General features: G+C 40.6%; 1 protein-coding gene across 1 annotated transcript; it reads left to right on the forward strand.

Moving 5' to 3' along the window:
* The first annotated feature begins 13 nt into the window (after positions 1-13).
* Positions 14-20,755, forward strand: gosr1 (golgi SNAP receptor complex member 1). Its single transcript, XM_061680777.1, has 9 exons — positions 14-80; positions 431-542; positions 1,442-1,529; positions 2,532-2,639; positions 2,780-2,871; positions 7,743-7,817; positions 14,557-14,586; positions 16,913-16,995; positions 17,554-20,755. Exons 1-9 carry the CDS (start codon positions 47-49, stop codon positions 17,676-17,678), a joined length of 747 nt encoding a protein of 248 aa, XP_061536761.1. The 5' UTR covers positions 14-46; the 3' UTR covers positions 17,679-20,755.
* Positions 20,756-20,788: the final 33 nt, after the last annotated feature.

Here is a 20,788-nt window from a genome sequence, read left to right on the forward strand (position 1 = left end):
CTGTTGGCGAATCCCGGAAGTTGGTGACGTCTCAGACAAAACAAAGATGGCAGGAATGGGAAGCAGTAGCTATTGGGAAGGTAAGCGATTAAAATTTCACTCGAATGTCAAAAGTTTACCCTATCATTCTGTAGTGTTAACATCCATTTGGTTGTTAGTCTGTGTGCACTCCAATGTGTCGTGTTTACGTGTCTCGTATCCTGGCTGCCCACAAGCTAGCTAACCAAGCGCTAAGTAACTTCACGTCATCGCATCAACACATTTGTTTTACGGGTTGTCACGCTCATTCGAAGCTAATATTTTGTGTTTAATAACGCAAAACATTCCCTTCGAAGATGTGATGAACTTGACTTGGCTGTCTATGTTCTACCGGCCCAAGCTAGGTGGCGTTGACTTTGACACGAGTTGTTGTGCCTGTCATGTGTTTTAGATCTACGAAAACAGGCCAGGCAGTTGGAGAATGAACTGGACCTGAAGTTGGTTTCCTTCAGTAAACTGTGTACCACCTACAACAGTTCCAGGGATGCACGGCGAGGAGACACGTAAGATCACAATGATGCGCCACAATCATCTGCCTTGTAGGGAAATTGTTATGGATATAAATAGTAGATGTACTCCCATGTGTTTACACTGTTGTGACGTGTCAATGTGGCTCCTGCTGTGGTCGCGGATGCGCCATAATTACTGACTACTGGGGCTAACGAGGCTACATTTTACTCTGATTTTGTTAGTTCCATCTAGTTTAAAATGTGAGGTCCAGTTCTCAACCAAGTAACACACCAGCTCACACTTTTTGGAATTTAGAGCATAATATATATATTGTTTCCCACGCAGTTTCAACACATTGCAGGAGTTATGTTTTTGCTCGTGTTTGACTCAAGACCTACCGTTTACTGCACTTAATGAATATCTCAAAATGTGTCAATGTGACTCATTCAATTAGGTGCAGGAATGTGCCTTGAGAGTTCAGCAGAATTAGTTTCCCTTATTTTTTTCTTCTGATTGTGAATTGTGTTTTGATCAATTTCCCCAAAACTTAAGCACATATCTTTTCACATAGCCCATTTTAAATAAAATCACTTGCTTCAGCAAGCGATTTAACTGTTAATTGAACTGTGCACATAGACCCATTTACTATTGAGAATCACCAAACGATTAGTGATATAATCAAGGTCATATTTACATACCATTGTAAGGATACATGCAAATATTGCAGTACAGCAGTATTTGGTCACAGTGCCTGTGAGATTTCCCAGTCCACAATACACTCATTAAGAATGTGTGAGTTTAACCTTTTTTGCCACATAAAGATTCTCTACATAACACTTTATTTTAGGAATAATTTAATGCTTTAATTTAATTCTAGGCAACATTGAAAAAATACCAAATAACATCAGCTATTCAATTCATATTTTTTTGTACATGTCGTTCCTTCCTCTAGGTCTGACACCACACCGTTGCTAAATAACTCCACACAGGACAGGATGTTTGACACCATGTCAGTGGAGATGGAGCAGGTCCTGGCCAAAGTAAGTGAATTGTCTGTGACCATCAAAATGATCATTAATAACAATCATAACAAACTTTCGGCAATTTGGAGAATTTACATGGCAACTAAATGACAGGAAACAACTGAAAATTTTCGCTATAACTTAAATGCAGTTGGGGAAAAAGATTTTCACAGTTAAAATAATTTTAATATTGTTATGTTCAGTCTTTATTTTTATTTATTGTATGAATGTCATCATGTTATGTACTGTGTAATTTCTGCTGCCTCTTGGCTTTTGAAAAACACATTTTTGTCTCTCTGTAAGCTTTTACCTGGTTAAATAAAGGATAAATCAAATGTAAAATAAGGCCTGCCCATGAGCTGCTGGACTGTGATGGATGGAATATGAAAATGGAAATTTAAAACGTAGTGGACCTTCACCTTTTAATCCAATGACACTGAAAATGCTGCCTGAATATTGATAGTGTGCTGCTGTACTTATGGTTTATCAACAGTTAACTTATACACACACGCACACACACATAAATATGTATGGCGGATCTTAAACCACGTGTCTACAGACGCAGAATGAATAAGCTTCATGCCTTCCTTCTAATTTTTACGCTTCTCAGACGCGGGACGCACATCAAACGGGATCCCTGGTTATTTACTATATTTTGGAATTAGTATTTTTTTGTATTTAAGGTATTGATGAAACTGTATTTAAAGGTCCCACGCCACACCTATTTTTATTCCCCCACCCCCAATAATCTTGGTCCTTTAATTGGGTTTGCAAGATCATTTGGGTGGGAAATTCCCTTTTTCAAGCTATTCTACTTGGTCCAATAGTCCTGGATTTCACATTTAGTATTCGATATGTAAATAAACTTTGATGGGATTGCTGTTCTCCTAATTTGAATATGGGTAACAGCTTTGCCCTGATTGGTACTAGGCTATAACTCCACGTCTATCATCATGTTAGTTTTTGCTTGACCTATGTTTTGATATATCCATATTTCTGATCCTGCTATGTCTTTGTCAGCTGACGACGGTAAATGACAAGATGGCGGAGTACACCAGTGCCCCGGGCACCGCTTCTCTGAATGCCGCACTCATGCACACTCTCCAGAGACACAGAGACATCCTACAGGTATGCCAATTTGTTCATCATCTTCCTAATTAGTTGGGTTGAACAGCTTAATTAAATCCATTCTCGTATCCATAAACATATACATAATTTAATTATGTTATTCCTTGTCCTTACACTGTCTCTTCATTTTCTCATCCCAGGATTACACACATGAATTCCACAAAACCAAAGGAAATTTCTTAGCCATTCGGGAACGGGAAGACCTATTAGGATCTGTCAGAAAGGACATTGAGTAAGTAAAACATCATTAGGCTTTGCTGGTCATGTTCCACTGTTGTGAAAATATGTATTATGGTCCATTTGCAGTGGATCCAGAAAGTATTCAGACCCCCTTAAATTTTTCACTCTGTTATATTGCAGCCATTTGCTAAAATCATTTAAGTTCATTTTTTCCCTCATTAATGTACACACAGCACCCCATGTTGACAAAAAAATTGAATTGTTGAAATTCTTGCAGATTTATTAAAAAAGAAAAACTGAAATATCACACAGCCATAAGTATTCAGACCTTTTGCTGTGACACTCATATATTTAACTCTGGTGCTGTCCATATTCTTCTGATCATCCTTTAGATGGTTCTACACTTTCATTGGAGTCCAGCTGTGTATGATTGTACTGATTGGACTTGATTAGGAAAGCCACACATCTGTTTATATAAGACCTTACAGCTCACAGTGCATGTCAGAGAAAATGAAAATCATGAGGTCAAAGGAACTGCGTGAAGAGCTCAGAGACATAATTGTGGCAAAGCACTTATCTGGACAAGGTTACAAAAAAAATTCTGCTGCACTTAAGGTTCCTAAGAGCACAGTGGCCTCCATAATCGTTAAATGGAAGCCGTTTGGGACGACCAGAACCCTTCCTAGAGCTGGCCGTCCGGCCAAACTGAGCAATCGGGGGAGAAGAGCCTTGGTGAGAGAGGTAAAGGAGAACCCAAAGATCACTGTGGCTGAGCTCCAGAGATTCAGTCGGGAGCGCCATCCTTTTGTAACATTTAAATTTATCAGGAAAAAAAAATTGAAGAATATGTATTTGAGTGTGAATGTTTGTTATTGTGCCCTGCGATTGGCTGGCCACCAGTTCAGGGTGTATACCGCCTGTTACTCAAAATCTGCTGGGATAGGCTCGAGCTCACCTGCAACTCCTCATAAGGATAAGAAAATGGATAGTTGAAGGGATGCGCTGGCTGCAGCTATTATTTGGACAGACAGGGGGCACTAGAGATCTTCAGATACAGTTTACTTGAGATTTTTGTGTAACAGTGCTCATATGAATTATAAAATAGTCACACTCTCATATATGCAAACAACACATTCTGCATCTTGCACGACATGTTGTTGATCCTTATTCCAAAATACTGAAACTGTGCATATTGCTGTTCCATTCATGTGAGCAAAATGAAGCAGAGAAGAACTCAGACTCCTGTTCCTGCTCTTATTGTCAGCGGCAAATAATTGAGCATCGGCGCCCTTTTAAAAAGCCTTGCTTCATCCCTGCTGCTTGGATGGTCCTACTACAGTGAGCGCACTGTTGTACTGTATTTCCATTCAGCACCTTTGGGTGGAATACCGGGAATGAAATGGGTGCCTTTTGCTATACGGTGTCTGCTTACATACTTGTTTTTTTGCCACCCCCTCCAACGGCCTCCTCTGTTCTTTATTTTGCTCTTTTTCCGTGTGAGGGTGGGGGTGACTTAAATGACCAGAAACCAATGAGAGCTCGGTAGCCAGCAGCTGTTAACTGCTGCTGATAAATGAGTTGCAACACAGGAATGGGTGTGTGATGTTTACTGTGTGATTGGTATAATAAGCCATCCACTAAAATTCACTAAGGGAGAGCCCTCTTTATAATTGTATTATGGTAGTGCTATTAAGAATTTGCATGCAAGAAATATTTTCGTTGTGTCCTATACAATGTTGTCTATGCCTTTCAATCGTCATTCATCTACTGTTAACTGCTATATGCAAATGTAGAATCCTGAATAGTTACTATCAAAGCTGAAGTTATCTTTTTGTTTCACACCAAACAGCAGCTCAGAGTGCCCATCCTTTTTGGAGTCCTTGGAGGGGGTGCGCGAGAGCAGTCCCGCTGGGGACTCCCTCATTCTGCTGAGGAATGTCAGTGATCACGTGGGCAATGACAGTGACACTGAAGCCATGTGGTGTTCTGTTATTGGACTTTTGTGTCCATAATAAACACCATGTTCAAATCTAAGGGTGTCCACTGCCCATATGTGCACTAGGACACCCTCGGCCACAGTTCGCTGATCGACTTTGTGGTTGTGGCATCGGCTTTGCGGCCGCATGTCTAGGACAAACGGGTGAAGAGAGCGGCGGAACTGTCAACTGATCACTAATTGGTGGTTCCGATGGTGGAGGAAGATGGCAGTCCGACCTGGCAGACCCAAACATATCGGGAGGGTCTATTGGGGATATGTGGCAGAGTCCTGTGTCAGAAGGAATTTCAACTGCCCTGACAGAACTTGAGTCCGAGTGTGCCATGTTTCGTGCCTTCATTGTTGAGACGACCGGCGATGTGGCTGATAGGTGGTCAGTACCTTTTGAAGGCAGCAAGCTCCAAAGCTGTTGTGGGACAACGGCAGTGAGGGATGCTGTCAAGCACAAGGTCGCTTGCTAGCTGCTATCGGGCCTTTTATGCCTGTGGGACTCTGGAGGCAGCTTATGGGTAATGGCTGGCCAAACGAAATTCAGCTTTGAGGTAAAAACTTGTGCGTGGGATTCGGGTTTACCATACGGCGTCTCATGATAGGAAATTGGTGCACCACCAACACTGTATATAGTGGGAATGGGGCGCTGCTGACTTTGAGTCGGGACGTTGTGAGTTGCTGGGGAAAATACTTTGAAGCCCGAAGTCTTATGACAAAGTAGAGTCTTGGGACTCTGAGGTGGGCTCTCCTGTCTCTGTGAGTGAGGTTTTATATTAATTATTTAACTTGTATTTATCCAGGTAAGGTAATTGAGAACAGATTCTCATTTGCAATGCCGACCTGGCTGCAGACAGCAAAGTAAAACAAAGGTCCCTGAGGTAGTTAAAAAGCTCATCGTTGGCAGAGCCCCGGTGGAGGATTAGATCTGCCCAAAATTCATAAAGGCCTTGGATGTTGTGAGGCTGCCTTGATGGACTGCGGTGATTGTCACCCTTTTTAAGAAGGGGGACTGGAGCGTGAGTTCAACTACATAGATAGTTCCACCTACATATGCGGCTCAGCCTCCCTGGCAAGTTCTATTCAGGGGTTTTGGAGAGAAGGGTCAGTCGGGAATTCAAATCTCACATTCAGGAGGAGCAGTGTGGTTTTTGTCCCGGCTGTGAAACGGTGGACCAGCTTTGCGCACTCAACAGATTCCTGGAGCGTGCATGAGAATTTGTCCATCCAGTTTGTGCTTTGTGGATTTGAAGAAAGCATTTGACTGTGTCCCTTGGGGAGCCCTGTGGTGGGATTTACACACGTATGGCATACCGTACACCCTGATGCGGGTTGTTTGGTCCCTGTAAAACAGGGTGTGTGTCGTGTCAGAGAAAAAATCATTGCAGATGTAAGCGGCGACAATGTGTTTCCGCAGGGTGTCGGGCCTCTCCCTTAGAGATAGGCATCTGGTTATGATGCTCACTGGTGAGGTGTTCTGGACACGTCCCACCAGGAAATGGCCATGGGGAAGACGCATGACAAGTTGGAGAGACAGTGTCCTGGCTAGCCTGGGAACTCCTTGGGATCCCCCTGGAAGAGGTGGACGAAGTGGCTGGGGTGAGTGAAGTCTGGGCTTACCTCCTGAAGCTGCTGCCCCCGCAATCCGACAACCGATAAGCGGAAGAATATGGATGGATGGAATTCATTCTCTTATTATTGTTGTCGATTTAGCCATGTTGTACTAAGCAGCCTGGACAAAGATGTGTGTATGAAATGGCCAAATGCATGGCTAATTTGCATAAGAGACCAAGGCACAAGGCTCCATCTTTCTTAACTGCAGGGACACGTAACGTCAAGGTGGTCGAGGCTTGATTGCCTTTTTGTCAAGTTACTGTTTTTCTCTGCTCAACATTGCAGTAAATTGCATTTTCACCTTGATGGTCATCATCATATAGATTCTTTGCCATCAGTACATTTCTGGGGTGGTATCACTAAAAGCAAAACATACTTTGCGTGGAGATAGTCCTTTAAACTGAAGTCTCACATGACTTGCAATATTAGTAGGTTTCAAAATATATGAACTCAGGTGTAGGAATTCTAAGGTTCCATTGTGTCTGGTCCTTGACTGTTTCTCAACCTTCACATTCAGTTAAGACAATTCCAATTTGTAGTTGCTGTATACTGTATGTTTCATCCCAGGGTAGAAGGAGTTTAAATTTAAAAAGCTTGCACAATCAGCTATGTAGTGTTGCAGTTATTTTCCATCTGTATGACTCTTCTGAATTTTTATAGTTCTCTCTGTGGAACCATTCGTTTGTTGTTTTAAGTCGCGGCTTATGCAAGTGGACGTTTCCTCTCGCTGCTGCTTCACATTAAAGCCTTTCTACCAGTGAACCGCAGAAAGGCTTTTAATGGAAAAGAGATGAAAGGAAATGCTGTGGTATTGGCGCCTTCTATTGTATAGAAACCGATCGACACAAAAGTTATGCCAAAATGGGAATTCACAATGTTAATGTAAGATTGAGTTGTAGCTGTAGAGTACGTGATATGTTGCAAAGCACCATTTACTATTCCACTGTTTGATGAAGAGATTTTGAGTTATAATTTGAGGGTTCACCGTTAAAGATTCAGAAAGTCAGAGCTTCAATAAGATTCTCAACCCCACCCTGAAGCGATTCACACGCCACTTTCCTTAATTATTCAAAGCATCACCCTGTGGCAACAGGAAATTACTCTTGGTAGTGCCACAGTCAGCCTAATGTGTCTTTGGAAGTCTCAGAGAGATGTTTAGGGATTTAAGCATCTGTTCCATGCCTTTGACTTAGAGGGCATGCATGGATTTTGTCATTACTTCATTACTTAAAACAATAAAACCAGTCTTCTGCGCAAACAGTTTTAAATTGTTTGTTGTCTTTATTTTAACCTGTATGTGTTTCTTCTCTTCTTCTGCTTTTTAGAATGTATAAAAGTGGTTCTGGTGTCAACAACAGAAGAACAGAGCTGTTTCTGAAGGAACATGAGCATCTGAGAAAGTAAGTTCCTGTTCAATTCTCTTATGTAAGACAAGTTGATGCTTTGTGTTTTTCTGCATCTCAAGCATAGCTCAGTTGGATCAAAAGGCAGTGGTGGGCTCAGGCTGAGCATGTCGTACCTCAGAATTACCTGACTTTATCCACCTCTTAATACCACCACTATCAAGTCACAGTTATAGAAGCCATCAATATTATAGAAATATAGCACACAACTGTGCCACGTACATCATCTGGAGCACTGCAAAATATTATCCAATAACATGACAAAAAGAAAACACTGACATGAAATACATCATACTTACCAGAGGCGCTGGTTATTAAATGTCTTAGCATGGGCAGATCGCAGTTAATGGAACACTCCCACTGTTAATGTAGTTTAGGTTGCATCGGCCTGCACTCCTGATTCTGAAGGGTCTGGCGGTAGTGTTTAGCCCAGCAGAGAAAGCATGTTGGCCCTGAAGGCTCACTACTGGCAAAGGGTAAAATTAGAGGGATCAGCATGTGTGTGAGAGAAGCAACCTATGAGGATGACAAAATTGGATCTCAGTGGGGTGTGCACACACTTAAATGAGTGCCAAATGAGACACTTGCACAATATTGTAATGACTTTCTATTGTAAACTAGCTTTCCTGTAACAGTCTATTGGATTGTTGAATAGACACTATGACACACAAAGAAATGGAAGCACTTCCTCCTATGCATGCTAGCCCAGTACATCTCATCAGGATTCTGACAAATGAAATTATCCCACTGAACCACAGCCCATATTACAGAGCTTCCCCCCCACCATGGATGGATGAGGAAATAGGAGAGTGAAGACGTACATTAAGTTACACTTGATTGATTGATTGACACTTGATACTATTAGGACCATTGCATAGGAAATAATGCTTTAAGGGTTAGGGTTGAATGTCTAAAATGTATTAGTAGCCCAAGTCGCACTTGTATAGCACAGATTATGCACTATGAATCAGAGTTGGATTACAACCCCAATTCCAATAAAGTTGGGACGTTGTGTTAAAAATAAATAAAAACTGAATACAATGATTTGCAAATCATGTTAAACCTATATTTAATTGAATAGACTACAAAGACAATATATTTAATGTTTAAACTGATAAACTTTATTGTTTTTAGCAAATAATCATTAACTTGGCTGCAACACGTTCCCAAAAAGCTGGGACAGGGTCATGTTTACCACTGTGTTACATCACCTTTTCTTTTAACACCATTCAATAAACGTTTGGGAACTGAGGACACACATTGTTGAAGCTTTGTAGGTGGAATTATTTCCCTTTCTTGCTGGATGTACAGCTTCAACTATTCAACAGTCCGGGGTCTCTGTTGTCTTATTTTACGCTTCCTAATGCGCCACACATTTTCAATGGGAGACCGGTCTGGACTGCAGGCAGGCCAGTCTAATATCCGCACTCTTTTACTACAAAGCCACGCTGTTGTAACACGTGCAGAATGTGGTTTGGCATTGACTTGCTGAAATAAGCAGGGGCGTCCATGAAAAAGACGTTGCTTGGATGGCAGCATATGTTTCTCCAAAACCTGTATGTAACTTCCAGCATTAATGGTGCATTTGCAGGTGTGTACGTTACCCATGCCATTGGCACTAAGACAGCCCCATACCATCACAGATGCTGGCTTTTGAACTTTCTGCCCAAAACTGTCCGGATGGTTCTTTTCCTCTTTGGCCCGGAGGACACAACGTCCACAATTTCCAAAAACAATTTGAAATGTGGACTCATCGGACCACAGAACACTTTTCCACTTTGCATCAGTCCATCTTAGATGAGCTCGGGCCCAGAGAAGACGGCGGCGTTTCTGGGTGTTGTTGATAAATGGCTTTTGGTTTGCATAGTAGAGTGTCAAGTTGCACTTACGGATGTAGTGCCGAACTGTATTTACTGACATTGGTTTTCTGAAGTGTTCCTGAGCCCATGTGGTGGTATCCTTTACACATTGATGTCAGTTTTTTATGCATTGCCGCCTGAGGCATCGAAGGTCACGGGCATTCAATGTTGGTTTTCGGCCTTGCCGCTTACATGCAGTGATTTCTCCAGATTCTCTGAACCTTTTGATGTTAGTATGGACCGTAGATGATGAAATCCCTAAATTCCTTGTAATTGTACGTTGAGGAACATTGTCCTTAAACTGTTCGACTATTTTATCACGCACTTGTTCGCAAACAGGTGAACCTCTCCCCATCTTTGCTTGTGAATGACTGAGCAATTCAGGGAAGCTCCTTTTATACCCAATCATGGCACCCACCTGTTCCCAATTCCCTGTTCACCTGTGGGATGTTAGATGAGCATTCCTCAACTTTCTCAGTCTTTTTTGCCACCTCTCCCAGCTTTTTCGGAACGTGTTGCAGCCATAAAATTCTAAGTTAAGTTAAGTCACGTTTATCAGTTTGAACGTTAAATATCTTGTCTTTGTAGTGTATTCAATTAAACAATTGAACATGATTTGCAAATCATTGTATTCTGTTTTTATTTGTTTAACACAACGTCCCAACTTCATTGGAATTAGGGTTGTACTTCACAGTTTTTGTTCAACTTGTTCTAAATTATCTTGTAGCACCTCACCTAATTTCTGTTATAGAAGTCTGGCATGTTTGTCAGGCGGTCAGCCTTAGTAAGATTGACCTGGACTAATTTAGTTTAGCCGGTGATGTTGCACACTTATTAAATTTTCTTTAAGTGCTGTCGATCTTTGTGCCGTAATCTGTGCTTCATATCTGTGACTCCCATTCATTGTATCTGTTTTTCCATCTCTTCGCCATAAAGGTGGGCGTTCATTAATAAACCAGAGGGAAGGAGGTGCAGCTCCATTAAAGGTTTATGCTAGAAAGACTAATGGGGGTGGTCACACTGATAGGGACTTCCTGTCAAAAATAATGCTTTTATGTCTCTGGTTTCAACATTGTTTTTTACAGATTGACCCGAAGTATGCAATCAGTCATGGCCCCATAAAATGGATAACTTTGGTATTATCGAGGTTCAGCTCAATCGTGTTCAATGTAGCACTATTAGATTCACTAGTAGCCTTTTCGCATCTTCCCTCACAATTGCTTTTGTATAAATTACCAAATTAACACAAGCAACTTTTTTCAAAAGGTTTTCATACAAGCTAAGTTTGGGTCTTCCTGTAAAATGTTATACATGATATACATATACAGTAATATCACGGTTCACCTATTGGGGATTCAGTGCATTGCATATTTTTTTAAATCACATTTATATTTTTGACGGGATTTCTTCATAGAATTAAAAAACAATTATTGTGGTGAAATCAGCATTTTCGAGCCTAAAACAAAAAAAACATCTTAAAATTTATTAAAACACATTTCACTGAATACCTGTACAAGAGTTTAGTTGTGCTGAGCGCCGAGATTGCTGAGTGTCTTGAACGGATCGCTTCTCTGTGCGTGCAGGGGCCAGCTACTGTTTTCACATTGTCGCACTAGCCGTGTTTCGTTACTTTATCAATAAATGTAAGATAAATAGACTTGTTGTTTATCATTGGAATACGTTGTTTGAAGTCCTGCGATGCCGCCATGATTGTAGATGGTAGCAGCTGACGAGCTGAAAAGATTCAACTTCTCGACATGTTGAAGGAAGGGAGAACGTTTGTAGTTGTCAGCAGCTACTAAGGCATCAAGCAAAGCAGGGTAAATTTATTTATATAGTCCATTTCATACACAAGGTAAATGAATCTTCGGTCCACAAAGAAAGACGAAAAGAATATAAGGGTGACAGCTGTAGTCCTTTTCCTGGCTGTGCAGAACATTCAAAATCTGTATCACCTTCAACTTCCGTAGTGAGTTCTCTAATATAATTTCTTTTAATGTTGTTGGTTTTATGTATGTTAAACACTTTTTAAAGAGTATAGGAATGTTTATAAGAATATGGTAGACGTTTATATGAGTGTGGGAAAGATTAATAAGTGTAGGACTGGGGCGATTCATACACTTAATTTGTAAACCAAAAAATTAAATGGCCCCCACATCAGGGCTTTCACTTATTGTGGGGGTGGTACGCAACCTAAACCTTGCAATAAATGAAGCATCACTGTACATGTATTTTTTTTTAAATCCCCCATTTAGTTTAATGAATTGTAATTCAGAACAGTACTCGTTCATAGATTTTGCCTCAGTTCCATTTCTCCTTTGACAACTGACATAGTTTTGCATCTCAAAGTCTCATTGTGAATAATTTAGCAATGCAATGCAAAAATGCTCTACAGTGCATGAACTATTCTTTGTAAGGTGCGTGCAGTAAAGGACTTTAATTAGCTTTGAATCTGGGAATCAACATTAATTAAATCTTGTCATCACGGGTCACTTTTGCCGATGCAGTCTCAGGTCTGCAGAGATTGCATGATTTGCTGACTGTTTTCTTTTTACAAATTGTTTCCCTTCAGCAGATAGATATTTTTTGCCTTATGAGTGTTCTACCGAAGGTTTCTGTAAATAATTAGTCAACAAATCTCTCTTGGTTTATGTAATACTGTATGCTCATCTTTAAGCTTTGAGTAAAGGAGAACATGAGCTTGCATGAAAATATGTTTGTCAGCTTTTGTGTGATCACTTTTTAAAACTGCTCAAAGGTGGTCCTATAGAAAGTCGCATATATGTGAATATTCTCATGGAACACAATGTGAGGTTATATTTTTGGCTGCACTGGATACCAGCATAAGTAAAACTGCATACCTGATTTCCACATCAGGCGTGGCTTGAGCCAGGGGATTGGACTAAATTTTGGTGGTAGTCCTAAGAAATAAATATGGTTGTCGGCAGTCTGTTTTTTGATAGCCTTTGTACATCTCAAATCACATGCTTTTTATTTCCAGTTTGCGCTAACCAATGACCCGCAATCGATTTGTGCGAAGTTTGGCTATAAGCCTTGACTTTGAAATGGGTGCCAGTTAAGATCAAGTTATTGGGTTCTCATAAAAATTTTACATTTCATTGTGACAGAGAGAGCAGAATTTCAGTTTACTGCCAATTTGCAAACGGGAAGCTTGCCGAACACTTGGAATATGAAGTTCGCTGTCAGTGAGACTACACGCCACAGGAGCATGTTGGGCAATACTTGTGTGATGGTTCTGCTGGGGATGAGTCCCTTGACATTTATACGTTTATTGCAATTGTTTTACAACGTTAAGCATCAGCGGTACTTCGTAGAATGTATACATACAACAGCTAGTTTGACTGAACATTAATGATGTGACATGCGAGACTGTTCCACCTACAGTCCGATAGGTGGCTGTAATGTGCATTACCACAGAGTGGATGCCAACTGTCAGCCGGATCTGTCCAATCACTCGCCACACTTGTTCCCAATTCAAGTGGACTATAATGATAAACAAGGAATACAACTAATGCTGCGGCAACATAAAATGTAATTTGTACAGTTTCCTACACAATACCTTTAAAGTAACCTTCAATTATTCTCTCACATCAATATATTCTGTGGTTTTATGTCGAACATCTTGGTCAAAGTCAGCTAGAATAATGCTTCAGCTCCCCTGTGAGGACAAACATTATTGCAAATGGATGGAAGGTTTAAGACCAAACGCATCGATTCTCGTTTCATAGTAACTTTAAAAGGGGGCTTGTTTTCTCCACCCTCGGTATAGAACTAAGCTCTGTCACCTGGATCTAACTTGGTAGCACGCTAGCCAAACAGTAAACTTATTCATCTTTAAGGTAAAAGTTGAAGATTCTGAGTGTCTTTAATGGTTTGTTGTGGGTAAGGTTGTATTGAAATGGGAGAGGCCTTTAGCATTTAATTGCTCTCAAAATGGCAATAGTCTGGTAACATAAACCACACATTAAGCATGACTTTGAAGAGTTCCTGAAAGTGGCCCATCAACCATGGAAGACAGTCTGTTCGGTTCTGGCTTGTTTGCTTCTCTTAAAGGACCTATAGGTGGCCTATATAGTTCAATAACAAGTTATCTTTATATTTTTTGCTCCAGAAAAATGAAACTGGCAGTCATTTTCCAGTAATATCAATCCATTTTGGAGCTATCTGCAGATAAATAATTGCCCTGGAAACGCCCCTTTTTCACCGCCAAAATCGATACGCCACCATGTCGTGGTGTGATGTCAGTGACGGAACTGGAGACCAAATTCGCTGCATTGTTGATGTCGAGAAAGTAATGAGTTGTACTATAAAGTGGCAGTATTTCCTCATATTTTATAGATTTTCGTTGTTGGGTAGAACCCCCCCCCACCTCCAAAATGGCAAATTTTCAGGAAAAACTCAACAAAAAACATCTTGCTTGAGTTTCCAAACACTACTTTGTTCAAGTTGGTATTATACCTTATATTGCTGTTATATACTGTTGCTCAATCACATCCACACAACAGCACTCCAAAATTATGTTCAATCACTAATTTGATATGCTAGAAAAGTGGCTAATTTATTACATCATAGACTATGACTAGAGTCTGAGCAAGGCCATAGTGACATTATTGTAATTTGGTTTTGAATTTTAATTTTTCTTTCTTTTTAAAGATCTCTGTGTCCCTAGGTGCATATGAGAGGATTTTTCTCTTTGCTTCTCTTGAGAAGTGGCAGTTATCCTGATTGATACATTGTCTCTCACTTAATGCAGTTAAAATGTTCATTACGCCTGCTTGTCAGCACCAGAAATAGCTCTTTGCCACAGTGCTTCCGGGTGTTAACTAACATATCCATGTCTTTCCTTTCATGTGTAGTTCTGACCGACTGATGGATGACACAATAAGGTAAGAACCTTGAATTGCATCCACATGCGGAAGCTCACGCTATAATTATCCACCATTGTGTTACTTTTCTGCTGCTGTCACATCAAGGAGTCAACCCAGGCTCAATATCACACACATGGACACATTTTTTGGTGTCCTATCGGTAAAGAGAGGAAAAACACAAGGGTGACTGAAATAACTTGAAACTGACAGGAGTGGAATTTGCCAAAATGCATATTGACAAGCCCAAACATTTTTGGGAGGAAGCCCTATGGATATGTAAAAGACTGAAACTTGAGCTTTTTGGCTAGTCACACCAGCGCCATTTACAGTTCACGCCGCTCACATCTTCACTTTGAACGCCCTGTTTACACGGATGTCCAGCGGTTCGTCAAGCCTCCCAGAATGATGGCAAGCCCCGAGTTATTGCACTCAGTCGAATGGTGACTGGAGAGACGCTTCTCCCGGCTGTTCTTTGCTCGAGTTGGTCTTCCAACTCTGGTCACTTCACCTTGTTTCCATGTTTTGTTTTTCTTTTTTTTCCCGCGGAAACTCAGCTTCGTCTTCTTGACTTGGCGAAGCTCGTTTTCCTGCTTCCTCCACTTGCGAACCATGGATTCGTGGATCTTGAATTCTCTCGCGGCTGCTCGAGTCCCATGTTCCTCCGTGTAACTGATAGCTTGCGTTTTAAACTGTGCTTCGTAAGCGTGTCTCTTCGTAGGTGACATTTTCGGGGGTCCTTAGCCAAACCGATGTTCTTTTGCACAATGCACACCCCGGAAATGCTCCCAGTCAGTCAAGTGGTTTAAAAAAAAGAAGAAAAAAAACACCCCGGCGCTATATACCTACTGGGGGCGTGGCTTTAGCGTCCTACTTCACGCACCCTTCCCCTGTCCTCAGCCACGTCCGCTTTTCCTCTGTGTAAGCAGCGTGTCGGCAGGAAATGCAAAAAATAAGTCAAGCGGAGCGCTCATCACACAACAACATTTCTACACGTTGGAACTCGGTGCACACATAAGGCGCGCCGCGTTATAAGGCGTCCCGTTCATTTTGGAGAAAATGTAAGACTTTTAAGTGCGCCTTATGGTCGTGAAAATACGGTAACTCAAGCTGACGAACAGCGCGTCAATTAAACAACTTACTTTGTCATTGTGGGATATTTTATGTAGATTTATTTTTTATTTTCATTTGTTTAAAGAAAACTATACTCAAATCAGCTTCAGAATATGTGTAATATAGAAAAATGTGAAAAACGTGAAGTGGTGTGAATACTTTCTGGTGGCACTGTAAGCCCTGTGACAGAACTGTTTTGTACAACAATGTAGAATTGCCCAACCAAGTTTTTTAAATTTTTATTATTGGAATCTAATCAAACCCGACTCAAGTTGCTCACTGTACAGATAAGCCTGGGAGTCGTGATACCATCCCGGTTTTAAATGCTGGCCATTCAATAATGTCCACCGTGATAATGAATTGCACTTTTACCTTGATGCAATAAACAACTCCTGTCATTTCATTTTTCTCGAGGCGTCATACATTCCTCCCGTCTCTCCTCCTTTTTCCTCCCCTCAGGCCTGCCGAAATTACAAATATATTGGATCTGGTCAACGATGGCTCCTCTGGGACTGACTGCTCCAGCTGTCTTGATTAGTGGCCTTTGTCACTGAAATAGCAAAAATCCTGCACACACTCCTACACACGCACGTGCAAGTGTAAATCAGTTTTAATATGTGTCTTAATCAGTGAACAGGAATGGTTGTTCTTCCTAAATTAACACAACTTAATGATGCTGGTTTCATCGGAGTATTATCTAGCTAGCTTTTTCATCCGATCACCTTTTGCTTTCAAACTGCAATTGGTGACTGCTCTGATTTCCACGCGGTCGTTCATATTGAAAGCAAGACTGTGGGAAGTTGCTGCAGTCAGCAAGAGTTTGTACCTGACTGAGGAGAACATGATCGCCGCCTTCACATTGCTTTGGGGGCCTTTACTGCCCCCTCAGCAGCTTCCACCCCCAGGGAGGCGCATGGCCTCACACGACACTGCTGGTGTGTGCGACGCTTTCTGACAAGCTGCTCTTGAAAGGTGCCTGCCACGTGGCGAAACAACTGTGATGTAGGAAATGATTTCCTCAACATTGTTTCCATGCCTCCCGAGAGAGGCTGCCTCACTGGGAATGGAAGGTGGTCCCATGTACGTCCTCCTGGCGTTCAAAACTCTAAAAGAAACTTTGGAAAGACTAAACAAATAATTAACAAATGCATATTTTGGACAAAATGTAGGATTCCCCATTGTTTTGTGCTGATTCCCTTTCATATTATCCATATCATTTGCTCGTCTTTTGCAGCATTGCCATGGCGACCAAGGAGAATATGACATCCCAAAGGGGCTTGCTGAAATCCATACAGAGCCGAGTCAACACGCTGGCCAGTATCCTTTTTACCGCTGCCAAACTTGAAAGCTAGCGGTATTGGTTTCCCCGTGATGGTTAATTTGTGCATTACTTATTCTTTAGCAGGATTATGCTGAAGCTACAGCTCATATTTCCATTAAACTTTGTAGATAGTTGGCAGACACTGCCTGATTTAAACCCACAGAATATTGTATTTTGTGATAATATATGTAACAAACCTGTTTCCAGCTTTTTGCGTTCTCTAGTAATCAGCAGTAGAGAAAAAAAACCCACCTTTTTTGTGTAAAGAAACACACTTTGTACTCCCAACCACGACACACACTGTTTATACCTTACATTTAAATAACTCTGTTCGAGTGTGGGGTGCCTCAACTTGTCTGCCTTTTAACGTGTTGGCATTTCTCTCCCTTATAATGGACGTGGCAAGCCGAGAATCTAATCTTTAATCAAAAGTTGTGCTGATCTCATATCCAAAGCAGTGCAACGCTGCTTTCCTTTTTTTTTTTTTTTTTTTAATAAATTGTTTTCAATAGGATCACTCGGTATTTATTGTCCTTAACTGTTTGCTCTCCAAGACCGTTTCCCAGCCATCAACAGTCTCATCCAGCGAATCAACCTCCGGAAGAGACGGGACTCCCTCATCCTCGGCACTGTGATTGGCGTCTGCACCGTTCTCCTCTTGCTCTATGCTTTTCACTGAATATTTAAAAGGAGCAGATAGGCTCTTTGTAATACACGTCTACCAGGAATTCGGCTCATTGATTGAGTACTCTGGAGACTCCTTGGCACGAGGACGTAAGGTCTGTTCAACAAGATCTACTGAACTTATATCTAGCTTTGGGACAGATGGACAATTTACTGGTTGGCGGATTATTTCCACCAGCAACAAGACACCGGAAACTAAAGTACTAATAACTCAAAACTTGTATTATAACTCACTTGAAGAGACAATGTGGTGAGAAACGTTGGAATATGTGATCGTTTTTTTTTTTTTTTTTTTTTTTTTCACATTGGGAAGATTTTTATTTGAACGCGGTTCTTTTTAATTGATGTGCAAGTTTGAAATGGACTTCAATGTGAGTCAATAAATTATTCATATCCATTTATTGTGAAAAATAAATTTAAATTTAAGTGGATTTTTTTTTTTTCTTTTTACTCCGTTGTGACCGAGTGGAATGTATAAAGCTCACCTGGCATTGCAGTTTTTGCATGTCATCAATACTAAACAAAATTAAGTTTGCGCTTGTGTAACATTTAAGAATGTAAAAAATTTTACTTTTTTTTTTATTTTTTTCAAGTTCTTACAATTTTATGATGACCAAAGTATGACTGTATTTGGTGCTTATTCTTTAGGCAGAAGGCAATTACAACACAAATCCCAGGCCTAATCAAACGATGCAAAGTACTATCAATCGGGATGAGTCAGCATGATGCCAGAGATGGACATCTTATCTGCTTTGATTTTTATGTTCATCCCCTCTCACAAATAAGATGCTTCAGATGTGTCGATTCGATAATCCATTGAATTTTGACAACTATGTACAGTTGTCTTCACAATAATTGCAGCGTTTAAAAGGAGAAATAACCTCAACCAAATGTTTCCTGTAGTTGCAGAGCAGACCTGGAAAACGTTTAGGAGGAATTTGGGACCATTACTCTTTACAGAACTGTTTCAGTTCAGCAATATTCTTAAACTGCCAGGTGTGAATCGCTCACGAGGTCATGCCACAGCATCTTAATTTGGTTCAACTATTTTTTCTTGCAGCTGCAGATTGGTAGATAAATAGATGTATCAAATGTGTTATTCCTTTACAGAAATTTAAAAAGGAATCGTAATTTAAAAAAAAAAAAAAAAAAAAAAAAAAAGGACAACCGTTTACCGGATAAACTGCTTGAATATTTTGTTCTCCTTTGAAACAATGACCTCATACGAAGTGAGCAACCACTGTTTCTGAGAATTGCTTCACAATCCGTGTTGCATGGAGTCGACCAACTTCAGGCACCTGTCAACTGCTATTCAGCCAAGGACGATTGGACTACACTTCTCAATTTTCTCCACAATTCATGGTTTCACCTCAGAACGGCATTGGATCAAGGTCTGTGGATTGGGCCTGTCATCTCTTAATAGTTTATCTTATGCTGCTCTGGAAACATGATTGCTGGTATGCAACAAATGGGCTCCAACACCATAGTATGAGAAACATCATTTTATCACGACGCTTGGGCCACAAAGCTTCAGTCTTAGTGTAGTAGTTCAGTGTCTGTGGCCCCTCAACCCAAAAGGATTGATGATCCTTACATCAGCTGACAAAATTGTCATCTCTTTTTTTAGGTCAGGCAATGTCTTCCTTAACAAACAAAAGCAATTATATTAAAGTAGAAAAGTAAAAGGCTAATGATCAAAGCACGACTGACAAGTAGGGAAAAGACAACGTGCGAACAATCAGCGACTCAATGAAGGAGTAGGAATATGAAAATGCTGGAACTTACAGGGCAAAAAAAAAAAAAGAGCACGAAAACACCCAACTAGGAACAGCATCCAATATGGGTGACACCTTAATGCAGCGCAGCGAAGACAATGGAAAGATTTGGGGTCTTCCTGGCGTGGTCCGCAAAGTTTAGGACTGCTGGTTACCAAGAGCCCCCCAGGTGCTTGCCTCCTTGCCAACCCCTCCCTTCACAGCCTGTAAGGAGGAACCAACTGACAGAAAGGGGGGGGAAACCTCAAAGAGTGGGTCATAACTACGATGTGGACACAAAGTACTAACTTGTAGGGTTTGATATCATTCCCATGAACAACTTGGATGTCTGGGTAAGCAAAAGGAGCGCTAGAAACTACAATACACAAACACGATGTCCTCCACCTTTCCTTTTCTAGGGAAGGTGTGCTCGATTTGGTTAACCAGCTGTGTTTTGGGCACACATTATACCTATTTCATAGCCACAGTTTAGTATGTTATATCCATATTGAGGCCACAATTAACAAAATTTACCCCCCCGTGTCTTGTCTGGGGTTCCGTATTACAATACCAACAGTTTGCCTTTTTTGTTTTTTTTGTCTTTTGAACAGCCTATAGAATGTGCTATGTTCCCAATGCATTTGTGTGTATGGAAATCTTTTGGTTGGCAATGATTTAGTTTTCTTTTCTTTTCTTTCAGCATTACTCCCTTTTGTAAAGTACTATTAAACTGAATAGAGAACACTGATTTGATGATCGCTCAGGTCAAAGGCTACATGGCAGGATGAGGTTAAAGGCCAGAAAAAAATATTTTTTCTCCATCAGTGCAAACTTCAAACACAATAACAAACGTTAAATTAGTAGTTGGTTGTTTTCAAGGAATTGTTGATGTAGCTTGTTTATTGGATCTGATTGGATTGAGCAAGTGTTCTTAATGAAGTGGACCATGAGTGTAAACCTTTAGGAAGTGTGGAGTTTGCATGTTTTCTGCAGGTACTTCCTGCCATATTCACAATTTCCAAAAACATGCTTGTTAGGTTAATTGAAGATGCTAAATTGTCCATAGGTGTGAATGTGAGAGTAAATGTTCACATGCCCTGTGATTGGCCATTTTTGATACTTTTATTTCTGTATTTATTTTTGCATTCATTCATTATTATTATTATTATTATATATATATATATATTTTTTTTACATTGTTTTCATCATTACAACTTTAGTCATTGAGACAGTCCAATAAGCTACAGATTTGTGTCTCGTGCCATTTATGCAAATGTCCCCATTGTGAGATTAATAAATATCATTTTATCCTGGTCAACATTTTCATAGACGTCTCTTATTATTCCCATTC

The sequence above is a fragment of the Phycodurus eques genome, chromosome 7 (genome assembly GCF_024500275.1).
Source record: "Phycodurus eques isolate BA_2022a chromosome 7, UOR_Pequ_1.1, whole genome shotgun sequence".
In the NCBI taxonomy this organism is placed as follows: Eukaryota; Metazoa; Chordata; class Actinopteri; order Syngnathiformes; family Syngnathidae; genus Phycodurus; species Phycodurus eques.

Bases quoted from the DNA above. Each gene is read 5' to 3' on its own strand.
- gosr1 (XM_061680777.1), top strand. From the start codon at position 47: ATGGCAGGAATGGGAAGCAGTAGCTATTGGGAAG. The intron at 81-430 runs GTAAGCGATTAA...CATGTGTTTTAG, and splicing joins AAGCAGTAGCTATTGGGAAG to ATCTACGAAAACAGGCCAGG. The intron at 7,818-14,556 runs GTAAGTTCCTGT...TTTCATGTGTAG, and splicing joins GAACATGAGCATCTGAGAAA to TTCTGACCGACTGATGGATG.